The 18,138-nt window shown below is 39.1% G+C and overlaps 1 protein-coding gene across 1 annotated transcript; it reads left to right on the top strand.

Annotated features, from left to right (window-relative positions):
* The first annotated feature begins 671 nt into the window (after positions 1-671).
* On the top strand, positions 672-8,022 carry LOC143288619 (sigma intracellular receptor 2-like). The gene is made up of 3 exons (XM_076597273.1): positions 672-828; positions 3,904-4,048; positions 4,840-8,022. Exons 1-3 carry the CDS (start codon positions 718-720, stop codon positions 5,094-5,096), a joined length of 513 nt encoding a protein of 170 aa, XP_076453388.1. The 5' UTR covers positions 672-717; the 3' UTR covers positions 5,097-8,022.
* Positions 8,023-18,138: the final 10,116 nt, after the last annotated feature.

Below are 18,138 nucleotides of genomic sequence, written 5' to 3'. Positions count from 1 at the left end.
GCAAAATTCAGATCACAAAAGACCGGCTGCACACTTCCACTTTATTCACACAAGTATCAAGGCCTAAGATCCCCTTTTGAAAGTGATTTCAATGCGACATGCTATTTTCGCTTGATTTCTTTCTTCTTCTTTTTTCTTATCAGAAAGTCATTGTTTTTATTGCCCAAAATGTGCTCATCCCACACATCCCAACCCTCAGCTCACCGTGCACCCCTCTGCTGAGTTGACTGATGAACTCAGTTTGAGTGCCGTGCATCCGCAGTCATTCGAAAAGCATAAAGTAACATTACCAGTTCAGTTCAACACGGATATTTAAACTACAGTGTTGGCTGAATTCTTACCGTGATCCACCAGCTTGGTGGCAAAATAAAATAAAACAAATATAATAATATCTTTTTGCACACTGCAGGGCAACCTCAGTGATGTCGCCGGGTACTAGTATTTCCAGCGGGCTTGTAAGTAATGTCATTTCTTTGGGGGAAAAATCAAGTGACTAAAGGGGCATATGTTGTTTCTTTGGAAAGTGATTTTCTTCTTCTTTCTTTTTAACTGTTATTCAGTCACGTAACAAGCTTTGCCAAAAAAAGAAGATCACATGGATCACGGCTGCTCTTTCTAAAACAGGTGTGTGGCCTTCAGTTGTAGCTTTAGCCTTGTCACGTGGTCGCGCAATCGTCTGCCACCAATTTTCAGTCGGTTCAACTGCACTCATTCAGGATGGCGCGACTACTAGACATCGTGTTCTTCATTTATTTTCTGACTCATATTCCAATTGCAATTTTCGTGGACTCACAGGCTCTCTTTCCAGCGCGGTTTTATCCGCAACAGGTCAGTACACTTAGTGCTATGAAAAGTTTAATGGAGATTCTTATTAATTTTTCGTCCAATGCATGTCAAGTAACATTCTCACTGTTCAGTCGAGTCATCGTCCTGTGCAGATTTAGTCCTATGTACTTCATCAAAAGTGTTATTTTACCTTTAGCGTTTGTAGCTTCGTTAAAAAGTTACTGAACATGAAATAAATGGGGTCATAATGAACGTCTTGTGTTGTGATTTTTTGTCATCCATGGATTTTCTTGATCGTCGTCTCTATGGAAACCATACTTCAACATGCATGCCCACATAGAAAGCATTGATGATAATTTCAGTTTGAAAATATTCGAAATTAAAACAACAATAATATTGATTGGAACCAGCACTTTCTGCAGTGCAATTAATGTATTGTGTGTGTCTGTGCCCATGTGCACTGATCGATCCACAGCGAGTGTGTGCGTGTGTGTGTGTGCATGCATGCGTGCGTGTATGTGTGCGTGTGTGTTTGTGTACATGTGCGCGTGCCACAAAGGGATTCATCATTTGATGTGACTCTGGAAAGGACCAATAATCTTTGAGTCATAACTTTTTGACTGTACCCGTCAGTCTTTCAGCATGCCTGTCTGTCTAGATCCGTTTGCCTATCTGTCAGTCTGTCTGTCAGTCTGTCTGTCAGTCTCTCACCTTTCTGCATTGTTAAGTTCACTGTTTTCGTCATTTGCATATTGCCGTGATATGATGTTTGATAAGTTTCTTGAAAATGATTTGTTTTTGTTTTTCATTATTTTGTTTTTAGATTTTTTTTCATCTTTTTTTTCAGTGCATTATTTCTGGCTGTGGAATGGCAGTTAATTTTGTGCTTGTTTCCTCATTGTAAAGATTCTGTTTAGTTTATTCTCCCATTACTTCTATAGGTTGTACAGTCACTTGATCATATGAACTTTCCACCTTCCCTGGGCACACAATTACTCCCTATAAGGTCACACCAGTAAATTTAGTGGTGTTGAAGGCTGTAAGACACCTGCATTTAAGATGCTGACATATGAGTTTTCAATGGGCCTTGATCGCATGGAACAAGAGTTGCATACAAGTTTGTCTCTTCACCAGTGAAAATTTGTGTCTAGAGCTGCATCTTTTCTGTTTTCTGTCATATATACAAGCATAATGGAATGTGTGCACTTATGAGTACACATGGATGTGTATGCATGCGCGCGCGCGCGCACACACACACACACACACACACACACACACACACACACACTTGGTGCTCTGAAAAAGAACACCCTGTCAAAATTCTGTTGAAGAAATCTGCACCGATAGCTACACAAATATATATGCATGCACTCAAGGCCTGACTAGCGTGTTGGGTTATGCTGCTGGTCAGCTAGCAGATGTTGTGTAGTAAATGGATATGTTTTGACTGGAGGAGCGCCTCCTTGAGAAACTGGCATTGTGCAGAGTGACCTTGGCCTTTGGTAAGAAAAGAACGATCCCAGCCTGGTGATTAATTATTTTTTGTATCACTGTCACTGTGTCAGTGAATACTGTTTCATCAGTGCCAGTCTGCACTGAAGTTTCAAAGAAATGTGTGCAATTTCTAAAACAGTTTATTTGATTTCATGACCTTGGAACAAAAATCAAGGGCAAAGGATGACCTTGAATAAGGATCAAGGTGAACTTTTCAATCATTTCTAATATGTTTTGATAAAATTTGACATCTAGCGGTAAAACAGTGATCACTTCAGTCTAGAGTGTATGTTCGTGCTCAGAGAGGGCATTTAAAAGAACGATCCCAGCCTGGTGATTAATTATTTGTTGTATCACTGTCAGTGAATCCTGTTTCATCAGTGCCAGTCTGGACTGAAGTTTCAAAGAAATGTGTGCAATTTCTAAAACAGTTTATTTGATTTCATGACCTTGGAACAAAAATCAAGGGCAAAGGATGGCCTTGAATAAGGATCAAGGTGAACTTTACAATCATTTCTAATATGTCTTGATAAAATTTGACACCTAGCGGTAAAACAGTGATCACTTCAGTCTAGAGTGTATGTTCGTGCTCAGAGAGGGCATTTTTCTTTCTTTTGATTCCTACCTTGACCTATAGTCAGTGTAACTTGGGGAGATTTCAGCTAGAACTCATAAACAATGTCTCTGTCAAGTTTTACCAGCCTTGTTTCCTCTTTTAATTTTTTTTCCTAAGAGTCTTATCATCTTTTGACTTTGTGGTTTTGATAAACCATATCCAATTAGGTCAGAATGATTGGTCATGTTGAGTGGATACATTTCACATTCATTATGCGGGCTTGTATAATATATATTTATTGTACTTTTTAAAGAAAACTATTTGAATAACAACTTATTCAGTGTTTGTCTTTCCTATACATTACTATATATCTCAGTGTATATATTTACTTATTTGTTCATTTGTATCTATTGATACTTTCATCATTTTAAATCATTTCATGTTAATGTTTTATACAAACCTAGGATGGGCCCTGAAGGCCTGACCAGTGTGTTGTGTTTATGCATTTGTCTTTTGTTCTTTTTTTTTTCTTTTCTTTCGTTTTAGTTTTTAATGCAGATGTTGTACAGCCTGTATGGATCACTCAGTCCACATTGCTGTGATTCCTTCTTCTTATTCTTCGTTCGAGGGCTGCACCTCCCACGTTCATTCGCAGAGTGCCCTAGTGGTCTTTTATGTGTATGACCATTTTTACTCCCGCCATGTAGGCACTCGTACTCCGTACTTTCAGGGGGAAGTGTTAGGTGCATGCTGGGTTTGTTCTTGTTTCCAAACGCTGACATGGATTATGGGATCTTTAACATGCATATTTGATCTTCTGCAAGCATGTACACATGCAGGGGTTCAGGCACAAGCAGGTCTGCACACAGCTGTTGACCAGGGAGAGATCAGGAAAAAATCTCCTCCCTTTAACCCACCAGGTGCCCTGATCGAGATTCACAAACCCTGAGACCCTCAGATTGAAAGTCCAACACTTGAACCAGAACCACCCAACATGCAGAGTGTTGCGCCTTGTCGGGCACCTCCTTGAGATGGATTGAACCTTCCCTGTGTTTTCCTCTTGTCAGCTTGTGGACCTGAAGAACTGGTACTGCCGGGAGTTCCGCGACCCCATGATGATGGACCCCCCTCCTTGGTTCCGCTCCTTCTGTGTCTGTGAGATGACTGTGCAGCTGCCTTTCTTTTTTGTGGCCTCCTACGCTTTCTTCAAAGGTACATATTTGACTTGTATGTTTTCTTCAGTTTAACGTCTATTCACTATAAGTGTTTTTAGACGGAAAGGAGTAAAGTAGTGTATAAAGGAAAGGGAATGCATGTGGATATGTGGATATTAGTGTAAAAAAAAAAAAAAAAAAAAAAAAATCATGTTGTGTATCAGAGGAAAAGTATATTATAAGTATATTGTATGTGTCATTGTGTGTGTGTGTGTGTGTGTGTGTGTGTGTGTGTGTCTTGAGGTTTGCTCACTTTAGTCTTTTTTCTTCTTCTTATTTTGATGATGGATGTTGGTGCTAATGATTTGTTGATTCAGTGACATGCCATTATTAAGAATGAAAAAGAAAATTTGATTATTATAAATTTGGGCAACTAAAAGCTGATTGGTTGATGGAATAAAGTTATCAGTGATAATTATTAGAATTTTTAAAAAACACATCTCTGATTATCATGTATGCATGTAATGATTATACAATATTTATCATAATTTTATTTATATAGATATGTAGGTGGACAGATGTATGCCACATGCCACATGCCAGTTTCCACCTTTTTTCTTCTTTCTGTTTTTTTTACCGATGGGAACAACATTAGACAGCAATTATTATAGAAATGATAATAAGAATAATTATGAAATTAATAACAACAACTACAACAATGCTCAGCAGTTACCATTATATAGACAGTAATAATGATAATTCTAAAATTGATAACAACAACAACAACAGTGCCACTACTACAGCTTCTACAAATAATAACGATCCATTCCGTCAACTGTTCCTCCCAAGGCGCCGCCAAAGCGCGCTGGATCCGCATCCCCCTGATCGTCTACTCTTCCCACGTGGCCACGACGCTCATCACCATTTTCTTCCACAACCTGACCTACGACTTCTCCCAGTCCCCGTACCCCAGCCCGCGGACCATGGAAGAACGGCTGACCCTCTGCTCCATCTACTCGCCATACTTCATCGTCCCCGTCTTGAGTCTCCTGGACGCTTGTTTCAGCTCCGTGTACCAAGAACAGGCCAAAGCTAAGCGTGGTTAGCGAGTGAGTAGGTGTTGGTACTGGAATGTTGGATGTGATGTTGATTGGAATGTTGTTGTTGCTGTTGTTATCAGTGGATTTCAGGTGTGTGGTCAGTGATTCTTGGAGCAGAGTGGTCTTTGTTACTGTTGATGACAGAATGTTACGCTGATGGGTTGTTGGGTGAATGGAATGTTATTGATGATTTAAAGGTGTGAAGTTGGAGGACATACATTGTACAGAGAACAGACCAAAGCTGTGCATGGTTAGCGTTACGGAGCAAAGAGGTAAATGTTACTGTTGATGACAGATTGCTATGTGGATGGGATGTTGTGTTGATGACATGTTGTTATGGATAGTTAACAGGCGTGATGTTGAAGAACATTTATTGTACAGACAACAGACCAAAGCTAAGCTTGGTTAGCATCAGGGAGCAAAGAGGTAAATGTTACTGTTGATGACAGAACGTTATGTCTGTGGAATGTCATTATTGATGGTTTACAGGTTTGAAGTTGAGGAACATGTATAGAGAACAGACCAAAGCTAAGCATGGTTAGCATTAGGGAGCAGAAAGGTGAACCTGACTGTTGATGACAGAATGTTATGTAGATTGAATATCATTGATAGTTTACAGGTGTGAATTAGTGGTAAGCATTTGGGAGCACAGAGGTAAATGGTACTGTTGATGGTAGAATGTTATATTGATGGGAAGTCATGTGGATAGAATGTTAATCGTAACGGTTTACAGGTGTGAAGATGAAGAAAGTGGATGGCACAGACCAAGACTAAGTTAGCGAGTAAATGTTACAGTTGATGAAAGAATGTTATCATTGCTATGTTAATAGAATGTTATGTAGATGGAATGTTGTTATCGATCGTTTACGTGTGTGAAGTTGAAGAACATACATTATACAGAGAACAGACCAAAGCTAAGTGAGGTTAGCATTAGGGACCAGAAAGTTTACTTTAACCTGTTGATGATAGAATGTTTTCAGTGTTATGTTGATGGAATGTTATATTCAAAGAATGTTGTTATTGATGGTTTGTAGGTGTGAGTTTGTGGTTAGCGTTAGGGGGCACAGGACTAAACATGACTGTTGATGATAGAATGTTATCAGTGTTATGTTGATGGAATGCTGTATGTAAAGAAGGTGTTATTGATGGTTTACGGGTGTGGGTTTGTGGTTAGTGTTAGGGAGCAGGAAAGTAAACCTGACTGTTTTACCAGTGTTACGTTGATGGAATGTTATCATTGATTGTTTACAGGTGTGAAGAATATGAAGTGTACAGAGAATGGACCAAGGTTAAGCATGGTTAGCTTTTGGGAGCAGAAAGATAAGCCTGACTGTCGATGGCAGAATAGTATATGGATGAATATGGATATTAAATTATTTATGAATATTGTATGAACATAATATTACAAGGATGAAATGTTGTAATCAATGGATTACAGGTGTGAAATTGAATGACATCACGTTTCAAAGGATTCGACCAAAAAAAAACAACAGCAACAACTGCTGCTTATGAGCAGTGTCATGATGAAAGTCTCCAAAACATTTGCATTTCTTCTGTGATTGTGTGTCTTGATGGCTTTCTGTATGAAATGGCACACACTTGTAAGTCAAGGTGTATTATCGCTCTGCATGTTCTCAAGACAGGAATACCACATACGATCTACTGCAGTGTTGAATAGGCCATGTATATTGTCATTTGTTTGAAAATATCATCTTGTACTTTATGAATGTTTGGAATTTTGCATCAAAAAAGGGGTTAAATTGATTTTTTTTTGTGTGAAAATTATTTTATTTTATTGTTTTTGTTGAGATTTTGAAAACCAGTCTCGGTGTTCACTTTTGCTAATTTGTTTAGCAACTGTTTGTAATCTTGCCATTGACTTGAAGTGTGGGCCAGTGTATGGAAAAGTTTTTAGTTTGATTAACTTGCAAATGTACATGCAGTTGCAGGAATACTCATCATTTTCAGTCTCCACGTGCAAAAGGTGATTGATCTTTTAAAATGTAACAGATTTCAAAACGTTCAGTGTTAATCATATTTTGGTTTTAAGTGCAGAGCAATAACAAATATTTGCGTGTCAAATTGCAACCCAAAAAAGTGCAGCGCTTGCAGAAAAAGATATTTTTTAGTAATGACGACATGAAGTAATCTTTCATACTCTTGAAGACCCCTCCCACCCCTAACCCATACATTTTAAGCATTTAAAAACTTTTACTCCACTTTCACTGGCGTATCAATGAGTAACAAGCTGATGAATATTAAATGTTCAGTGTGAAAACGAAAACAATTTTGTCACCATCATTTTAGTGGTATATGTGCTCACCCAATCACCCCTCCTCCCTCCACCCCCACCCACCCCATTCCACCCGCTCCCAACACCCACCCCCTGACCCCCACTGCCAAAAATACAAAAGACATTTTATGTACAAGCAAACTTGAAAAGTAATGCAACATTTCCTTTGGAACATTTAAAAGTTTACAACATTGCAAACACTGGCCAAATGCCTCTTTAAATGGAGATTTCAGCATGATGGGACCATTTGTCTGTGGGGCTGTGCCCTTGCGTGTGTGTGTGTGTGTGTGTAAGTGTGTGTATGTATGTAACTATGTGCATGTTTGCACTTGGTTTCCGCTTTCTTGTGTATGTTTATGTGTGTGTGTTTGTGTGTGTTTGCATCTTGGCAAAAACATACTGTACCAGGTTGTTTTTGGTTTCAGTGTATGAGATATTTTAGTCCTGGAATTTTTATATATTTATATATATATGGATATTATATATATGGACATATATATAGGTAGATATAATCATATTTGTAAGCCATTTGCACTGAAATTTCATATTTATTTTTACTTTTTGTGCCATGTGGGCTTTTTTCTTCTGCTTCTTTTTCTTATTTTGAACAGTCTTCATCGAAAGTAAAAATTGATGTGACAATTATTTGGGTTAGATGCTGGTTGATTTATGTGTGTGCGTGTGAGTGTGTGTATGCATACATTTATCAACATGACCTTGAGAATAGTGCTTTGAATGAGATGAAAACGAAGATCCCTTTTGTAGCAAGCACCAAGCTTATACAATACAATGCATCTTTATTAACTCACTTAGTACTGCCAGTTTGCTACCCTGACTTGTCACACAGACAGTCGATTTGTATGGGTTAATAAAAAAAAAATTTAAAAACGCCAAAAAACAAATCTTAGAAGTTATAAAATGAAATTTTCCAAACAGAACAGTAACATAACGAGTTAGTTGGGGACAAAACATAAAACTTCCTCCCTTTCTTTTGCTGTCATCCAGTGAGATGATGGAACTATCCATTATTTTTGTTTGAAATTTGCACACACTAATAACTTGCACAAAGAGTTTGAAACAGTTTGAATTCAGAACGTTCTACAACCCCAACAGGACCCCTTCAACTGACTCTGATTCTGTTGTCTGTCTTGTGACTGAGAAGAAACTGGGTCAGACGCCATTGTTGACATGCACTGTTCCCGTGAACCAGTCACCAGGAAAATTACTCTCCTGGAGCCAGTTGCATTGCTCGGATGGAAGAGCCTAGTATGGTCATAACCCACTACTAACTGTGTGTAGTAGGGAACAGATCAGTGGTGTAGTTGGGTCAACGTAGACATTTAGTCATGTGTAGCTGTCAAAAAGTTAGAACCAAGCAATGCAACTGGTTTCTGTTCATGAGCAGTGTGCTCACGAGCACAGCGATGCACTCTGCAGATTTTGTTCCATTGGTATCATTGCTCGTCATGTCTGGAAGTTGCAAGCAAACAGAGGAACTCATAAATAATTGTGCTGACAAAGTGCATCTCTGTAATTATACCCAATATGAATAGGACTTAAGTTTTTTCAGACTGATCGATTATAAATATTTAAGGAAACGCTTATTTATTGGTCTTCCAAGAAGTCATGTATAGGTGGCTGTATGTAACTGAAATTATTATCTGCATGTGCAAATTAAGCGTATTAATTATGATTTGGAGCATGCAGTCATGCAGGGTCTTTAGGAAATCAAAGTAAGAGAGGGTGTGATTGTGACAATCTGAGTCTGGGTGTGGCATAGTTATGAAAGATTTTTTTTTTTAAGGGGATACAGGGGCATAGAGAGAGCATTCATCCTCCCCCACCTTCCCTTAAAAAAAAATCAAAATAAAAAAAATCAAAAAAAAATCTCTGATTCACAAGTACTTAGGTGTCATGTGATGAAAATTCTTAGCCTGACACTTCATTAACTCTGCTTCAGGAGAAAATAAAATGGACAAATGTTTTTTCGCTTTTGAAAGGAAACAAAGCAGGAAATTCTAACAATTAAAACAATGAAGTGGGAATATCTAAGGATTAAAATTATGAATGAATAAAGTGGGAATTCCTGTTTGCAGTCAAAGAAAGAAGAAGAAGAAAAAAAAAGCTTATTCAAGGCTTGTGTTCTGTTGACTGCTGCAGAAGTCTGAAGACTGTTAACAGACTCCGGAACTGCCAAAAGTGTAGATGATCCAAGATGTAGATGATTCTCCAATTTAAAAAAAAAAAAAAAAACCCGAAAAGTAACCCAATTTCCTCATACAGAAGAACAATTACCAGTTCGGTTTGATGCATGACGGGCGCAATAGCCGAGTGGTTAAAGCGTTGGACTGTCAATCTGAGGGTCCCGGATTCGAATCACGGTGACGGCGCCTGGTGGGCAAAGGGTGGAGATTTTTACAATGTCCCAGGTCAACATATGTGCAGACCTGCTAGTACCTGAACACCCTTCCTGTGTTTATGCAAGCAGAAGATCAAATACGCACGTTAAAGATCCTGTAATCCATGTCAGCGTTCGGTGGGTTATGGAAACCAGAACATACCCAGAATGCACACCCCTGAAAACGGAGTATGGCTGCCTATATGGCGGGGTAAAAACGGTCATACAGGTAAAAGCCCATTCGTGTGCATACGAGTGAACGCAGAAGAAGGAGAAGAAGAAGGTTTGATGCACGTGTAACCTGTTTAAAGCTAACAGTAGGGTGGCTGAAAAGTGTAACCCACACAAACTGTTTGACACACACACTGACTCACGCACACACACATATACACGCACACTGACACCCGCAACAGAAATCAAATCCATAAGTTTATCTTGTCCTTTCTGCATCATACACTCAACCAATATGTCCAAATCAAACTACATATACTACTGACAGCAAAAACACTAACTAAAGAGAGAAAAAAAAAAAGAGAGACAGACTAACTTAATTGATTATGGTGATGTATATTCATATATCAAATCATCAAATACAAGTCATGTTCTTCCCGATTTGATTTACACAATATCTGGTGAGGAAATAACAAATGTGTGTCAAGAAATGGCAGTGGGTGTTTGGATGGAAAATTATTTACAGTTTGCACTCCAAGACTATCTGTCCTTGCAACACTTTAGCGAATAAATGATATGAATGAAAAGTTATTTTCTTTTTCTTTTCTTCTTTTCTTTTTTTTTTAATTTCTTTTTTAAACTATTCTCTTACACATTACAATTTGCACACAAATATAAAGCATGGATAATAGAAAGAAAGAGTACAACCATCTATCTATGACAAGAAATGCCCTCCTAATAAGACATAATTGGATAAAACCTTAATGAATGATGAACAATCAACGATGTCAGTAATCAATACATACACCACACACCCAAACAAAACAGGCCATTTATCAGTGAAATCAACTGCACATACTGAAAGGGAAAAACTTGCAATCACACAATGCTACTAGGTGCAATCACACAATGCTACTTTGTTGCAATCACACAATGCTACTTTGGCAGAAGGAGCTGGGTCATCAGAGCACACCTAAATTTACAATTCCACAAATGTTAACTGATAGTCATACCAGCGAAATACACACATGCATGGTTTAATGTTTACTTGGGTATGTGTGTACAAGTTCTTGCACGCGCATGCCCGAGAGCAAGAGATACGCACTGCCCGAGAGCAAGAGATAGGGATGGAGAGTTTGTGAGTGAGAAAGCAGAAGGAAACCTTATCTCATAGACATGGTAAACTATAAACTTTTATGGGTTGAACAATTTCGCTGTCTTGTGGTTCATACCACAGTTTACTTATTATAAAAAAAAAAGAAAAAAGAAAAAAAAAGGAGAGACGGCGGTAAAGGCGAAGACAGGGGCAGAATGAATGTCAATAAAAGGTTAATCGTGTTATCTTAGCTCACCACTCCATCTCTCCCTGCCATTACTCCCACCCCCCTACCCCTCACAAACATCCCCTGCCTCCCCCACTCCGCTATATTCTTGGCTGTTACCTATCACTTCCCTTTACCTCATCCCAGGTCAGCTGTCTGCAAATGTACTATGGTCTGGTAAGTGTGTGACACATTAAACCCATCAGTTCATAATTTGAATATGCTCTTTAGACTGTGTTCGTAACATTACAACTGGAGAGGCCAACATGAATCTCTTTTCAGTGTCAGAATAAACACCTGTTGGAACTGAAACCACCAGGCAGGGGAAAACAACTGCATTTGGTTCCAGTTTACTGGTTTATGAAACACCGGAAAACATGAATATGCATAAAAAAAAAAAAATAATAATAAAAAAAGAAGCACTAGCTTTAGTTCCTGTTTAAGTGTTTGGTTAGAATAATTTCGAAAGCTGGAAAATATGTACTTCCATTTATTTGCTTGGTGAAACTTTTGAAAAACAAAAAGACACCTAGAAATCCTCAGCTGGAACTGTCCAATCACTGTGCTTTCAGCAGAGAGGCTGCCACCCGCTGAGGTATTGACACAAGCCATTTCATCCTTTGGTAATAAGGACTGCCATCACCTGATTTCAAAGTCAAACTGACTCGTTATGTACCATGGCCAGTTGTTTGAAACAGCATCGACTTATTAGATCTAAAGCATCTTTGTTAAATATACGATAATATCAAACTGACTTCATTATCACAGCCATATGTTTGGAACAGCTGATAATATCGATTACAGTGAATATTTTGTCAATATACACTAATATTATTGATTACAGTGCATCTTTTGACAATATATAATAACATTATGAACTACGAACAGATGAGTCACAATCATTGAAAATCGACAGGTGCAGTGTTTGAATGGTTAGACCACTGGATTCTAACTAGAGTCTCCTGATTTCAATCCTTGGTGCACCAAGCAGGTAAAGAGTGGAGATTTTTCCAATCTCCCAGGTCAACATATGTGCAGACCTGCAAGCACGCGAACCCCCTATGTGTGTGTTCGCATGCAGAAGATCAAATAAGCACATTAAATACCTCGTAATCCATGTCAGTGTTCGGTGGGTCATGGGAACAAGAACATAACAAGCAAGCAAACCCTTGAAAACAGACTATGGCTGGCTACATGGCGGGGCGGGGTGCGGCAGCAGGGGGCCAGGCGAGGGGTAAAAAACAACTTTTTTTCCTTCTTTTTTTTGATGGTCATAAACTTTAAAAAGAAAAACATGTGAGTATGTGCATGACTGCTGAATGACACAGGAAACAAATGATGAGCGCCCGAATCCAGCTCTCAATCGGTTCTACCAAAGTATAGGCAGCCTATTCTGCAAATGACTCGGTGTTTGTCAAGCGTTTAGAGCTTGGTCTCTGACCAAGGATAGGGGCTATATAACTATCCATATCATCATTATTAGCTAAAAGAAAAGAAAAAAAATGGATCAATCCCATCTTCCAACTGTTCATGTGTGCTCAACAGGGGCTATATAACTATCCATGTCATCATTATTAGCTAAAAGAAAAGAAAAAATTGATGAATCCCATCTTCCAACCGGTCATGTGTGCTCTTTCAGGATGACATCCACCATCCGAAAAAGCAGGAAACACAGCCACAAGTGTTAGGATGTTCGAACTGGTAACATAACATCTTATACAGAACCTTTCTCATGACAACAGACCATGACCATCAGCTTGTACACAGCTAGTGGGCATATTTGTCCCAGAAAATTACATCTTCCATAAACATAATTATGTCACACACATGAATGCACACACACACACACACATGAAAAAATGTCCTTCACACGCACAAACACGCTCACACACACACACATGCTCGTGCATAATCATAAAGCTTCTACCTCAGATAAAAAAAAAAAAAAACATAATGAAAAGGGATCTGACATTTACCAATGAGATTCTAGGCACTTATCTGACATCAAATGTTCTGCTGGTGAATTTATTACAAGGGTAACTGGGGAACAGTTTATTTATACTTTTTTCCCCCAACAGATCAGTATATATAGATATATAGTTAAGTTGTTTTTTTTCATCCAGTAGCCAACAGATCCTAACAAACTACACAAAGCAGTACCTGAATACAGTTAAGAGTGCAGATTACCAAAATGGTTAATGTTCTGACACTTGCGAGAAAAAACAACAACATAGATTGTGATAAGAATAAAGACTTAATCTAGTTCATCATGAAAGAAATAAAAAGTGAAGTTATGCCATGCGTTTTAAATGATAACTTTGTCATTCACTGGTTCATTTTGCACAAATTACATTAACTACTTTTCCATTTTTAATGAATAAATCCTTGATACACATATAAAGTCTTGAAATTCATCAAGAAGGCAATCCAAGTGTCTGGAAATGACATAGAAAGTTCTAAATGGTGTACTGCCAGGTGCTGCTGGGATTCCCAATCCCCAATGAAATGCTGGACGCAGCAAGAACGGACACAGACAAAGTCCCAACACTGCAGTCTCACAAAATTAACCCCCTTCACCCCCAAGCTGTTAATAACACACAGGCTTCTGAAACAAAAGTTAAGGACCACTTCATAGAAGCAGGTATATTTTCATAAAAATGTTGAAAAATCGAGAGATGATTCAGATCACGCAGGCTCCTTTTGGTCTACCACTGGGTACAATTAACCAGCTGTTTCAGACGCACATGTATATACCATGAACAGCTTGAAAATGTATTCTAAAAATTGATGTTTCAGCCAAAATCTTTAACAGTTATTCAGTGGTTTATAAACAATAATTGTGGGTTTTCATTATTTAAAAAAAAAAAAAAAAAAAAAAGTGCACGTGCAAGAATGCAACTCTAATTATGAGACAATAGTTGTGGTTTTTCACTGTTAAAAAAAAAAAAGCAAGAAAAAAAAAGCAAGCACACCTGGTTTTAATGAGTGGTGCTCATTCCAATGGCTGCAACATGCCCACACACTGCTGTTCGTCAGGAATTTAGCATCACATCACCACACTCCAAAGATGAAAACTGTGTGCAACTAACTGACTGGTCCAGGTTCCTGAACTTTTTTTGTAAACCCCGTTGAATTGTTAATTTGTGCAGTCAGACTGAGCAAGTTGGGGTTTTGGGTTTGTTTTGTTTTTAAACGTCTGTTCTTAAACTTCAGTTTCTGCATTGTACATTGCAATTGTGCATGTTTTACAAGGAAAGGCGCTTTGTAAATTAAATCATTATTATCATCCTCTCTGGAGTGGAGACAGACCACTTCACCACTCCCTTGATCCAGTAACAGAGCCAGAAATCCGCCTGCGTCTGACGTCACAAGCTCACCATTGGCACAGAACGGGTTAAAAGGCCCCATAGCTGTTTACAGCCATCTGGGCAGCAAATTCATATCCACTGTGTCCAGGGCTCGGATACAGAAAGGCAAGGCTCAGTCCTCTCCTTCTGTCCTTTTTATTCTACCTACCCCAACAGACGTCAGGTACCCATTGACACGTGTGGAGCAAAGAATCAGAATAAAGTGGCTTGCCCCCCCATCGCCCCCCCCCCCCCCCCCATCCCCCCCCATCCTCCCCCCACAAGGACACAGCACCTTGCCGAAACTGCCTTCTATGCTTCCTGACACACACACACACACATACACATGCATAATATATATCCTGGTGGTATCGCATATGTTGCAGTGTTGCAAGGATAATTTGAGGAACATCAAAAAAAAAAAAAAAAAAAAAAAAAAAAAAGACGCCTCAACTGAATTTGGCAACACTGGGAGTCTCTGGTCAGTCTTCCCATCTGGGTCCACAGCTAGCTGGGGCCTACTGCACACTTCTCTCTGGGTAGGTGATGGTCATGTCGGGTTAGGGGGTGGGAAGGGGGGGTGGTGGCTAAAGACCCATTTAAGATCTGCCTCTGATGGGAGTCTGAATCAGAGACATCGTCCCACTTTCCCACGGGGAGTAGTGTATCAAAATCATCCTCTTCATTCTGTACTTGTCTTTGTCCCTGATTTTTTTTTTGTTCAGGAATTTTGAATTCTGACTTTGAAAATTACCTGAGTTTATAGAATATTGCTTGACTGAAGTGATCCATTTAAGTCCAAGAAATATTTTAAGAAAAATGAGAGGAAGAAATTTTTTTTAAAAACACACACACAAAAAATCATGGCAAATTGAGATCACTCTTTCTGTGATAAAAATTTATATATAACAGCTGTTAATCTGTTTGTGACCAAGGAACATATCTCGCAAGCACTTGGCTTGAACAGTGGTTTAACAGAGCTGCCAATCATTATAATAAAACAGTAAAGTGAAATGTCTTCAAAATGTAATAATACTTTTCAGTTTTAACACTTCATCGCTTCCCAACATTAATCCACACAAACACAAACAGAAGCAAGCACATATGCTGGCGACAAAGAAAACACTCCCATCATTTTTTTTTTTTTCTTCTTCTTCTTTTTTTTTGTTTTTTTGTTTTTTTGTTTGCTTTTTCCTTCTCATCTGTGGATTGCTTGTGATGCATCCATCATTACATCATTACAACACAGAAAAACTTCTCTTTTTTTCCAATTCAGAACCATGTTCAAAGAAATGCAATAGTTTTATTCTATTCCAGGTGAGTTTTGTTGGTTTTTTCCTTGGTTTTTTTTTTGTCTTTTTTTTTTTTTTTTTCCACCACACACACACACACTGCAAAAAATTGGTTTTCCTCTGGCATTCTTTAAGAATTATGGTGTATCAGAATATTTGGTCTTTCTTTCGTTCTTTCTTTTTTCTTTCTTCTTTAATTTTCAATGAATAAGTCTTGGGGATGGAAGTGGGAGGAGGAGGGAGGATGGTTTGGTGGTGATGGTGGTGGTGTGAGACAAAAAAAAATGAACCACCTCAACATGAGAAGGGACATAATTCTTTCAATTCATTACAACACCTCCAATGGTCATAATTACACAAAAAGGGTCAAAGCATTAACTTGTTTTTCTTTTTTTTTCTCAATGTCTAAAACAAAAACAAAAAGACAGAAAAAAAATATTTTAAAAAACCCAGCCCCAACAAGGCTGCTCATCACAACTGAAAGACTATGTTTCAGGTGACTGTCCTAACACCAGTGGAGTGATGGCCTGGAGGTAACGCGTCCGCCTAGGAAGCGAGAGAGAATCTGAGCGCGCTGGTTCGAATCATGACTCAGCCGCCGATATTTTCTCCCCCTCCACTAGACCTTGAGTGGTGGTCTGGACGCTAGTCATTCGGATGAGACGATAAACCGAGGTCCCGTGTGCAGCATGCACTTAGCGCACGTAAAAGAACCCACGGCAACAAAAGGGTTGTTCCTGGCAAAATTCTGTAGAAAAATCCACTTCGATAGGAAAAACAAATAAAACTGCACGCAGGAAAAAATACAAAAAAAAATGGGTGGCGCTGTAGTATAGCGACGTGCTCTCCCTGGGGAGAGCAGCCCGAATTTCACATTTCACACAGAGAAATCTGTTGTGATAAAAAGAAATACAAATACAAATGTAAAATTTGGTCAGAGATTCCTGCAGTAATTTTTTTTCATCTGACAAAAAACAAAACAAAAAAAGTTTCAGGATGCCTGTAGGTGTCATACAGACTTACGGACAGTTGTTTGACATCAAATTAAGACCATGCCCACATCACTGTCAACACCAGCCTGAACAGTATTAAGGACGTGCAAACTGCAAACTGGTGAGGCTTAAATATTTAAACACCATTAGACATGAAAGAAAGTAGAACTAGTGACGCCATACAACTGTTACTTCTTCTTCTTCTTCCCCGTGTTCCCTGGCCACGTTAGATTTTCAGTCCGGTCAGGACAGCGAAGTCAGCGGTCTATCGCAGGGACCCCACCGGGCCTCAGTATCTCCTGGAGCTCCACCGGGCTGGGCCATGCCTGGCACATCCCAGAGCGCTGAAGGTGGGGCAGGACTGCAGGATATGGGAGGGGGTCTGTGGGCCTGTGCCACAAGGGCACTGTTATATTCTCCTTTCTATGCGGCACAGTCTGAACTCAAGATGGGAAGACAAGAACAATTTAATTAAAATAAATAAATAAATTAAAAAAATTAAAAAAATTGTTAAAGCATTACGACGGGCGCAATAGCCAAATGGTTAAAGCGTTGGACTGTCAATCTGAGGGTCCCGGGTTCAAATCACGGTGACGGCACCTGGTGGGTGAAGGGTGGAGATTTTTACGATCTCCCAGGTCAACATATGTGCAGACCTGCTTGTGCCTGAACCCCCTTCGTGTGTATATGCAAGCAGAAGATCAAATACGCACGTTAAAGATCCCGTAATCCATGTCAGTGTTCGGTGGGTTATGGAAACAAGAATATACCCAGCATGCACACCCCCGAAAACGGAGTATGGCTGCCTACATGGCGGGGTAAAAACAGTCATACACGTAAAAGCCTACTCGTGTGCATATGAGTGAACGTGGGAGTTGCAGCCCACGAATGCAGAAGAAGAATTACCAAGAAAAACACACTATGAAATTCTTTTCTGAATGCCATAGGAATTTTCAAAGCGTATCAGTACCAATGAGCCAGACATGCAACTCAGGCTTCAAGAGAAAAGATAATGTTGGCTCACACATCTTTTACTTCGGGATATTTCTGACAAAGACTTGCAGTATGTGTGGATGAACCCATGACAATGCATGATTTTGAGAGTGACGTTATAACTTCTGTAAGATCAGTTCAGAATTACTTGTCTATTTCTGTCGTTGTTTTAAAGGTCTGCAACTACTATTTGTATTGAAAATGATTTTTTTTTTTTATTAAGGTCTACAACTTATATTT

Source organism: Babylonia areolata, chromosome 12 (genome assembly GCF_041734735.1).
Source record: "Babylonia areolata isolate BAREFJ2019XMU chromosome 12, ASM4173473v1, whole genome shotgun sequence".
NCBI lineage: Eukaryota > Metazoa > Mollusca > Gastropoda > Neogastropoda > Buccinidae > Babylonia > Babylonia areolata.
Note: the sequence above shows the minus strand (reverse complement) of the source record. Positions and strands in the feature narration are given on the sequence as shown.

Bases quoted from the DNA above. Each gene is read 5' to 3' on its own strand.
- LOC143288619 (XM_076597273.1), top strand. From the start codon at position 718: ATGGCGCGACTACTAGACATCGTGTTCTTCATTTATTTTCTGACTCAT. The intron at 829-3,903 runs GTCAGTACACTT...TCCTCTTGTCAG, and splicing joins CGCGGTTTTATCCGCAACAG to CTTGTGGACCTGAAGAACTG. The intron at 4,049-4,839 runs GTACATATTTGA...GTTCCTCCCAAG, and splicing joins CTCCTACGCTTTCTTCAAAG to GCGCCGCCAAAGCGCGCTGG.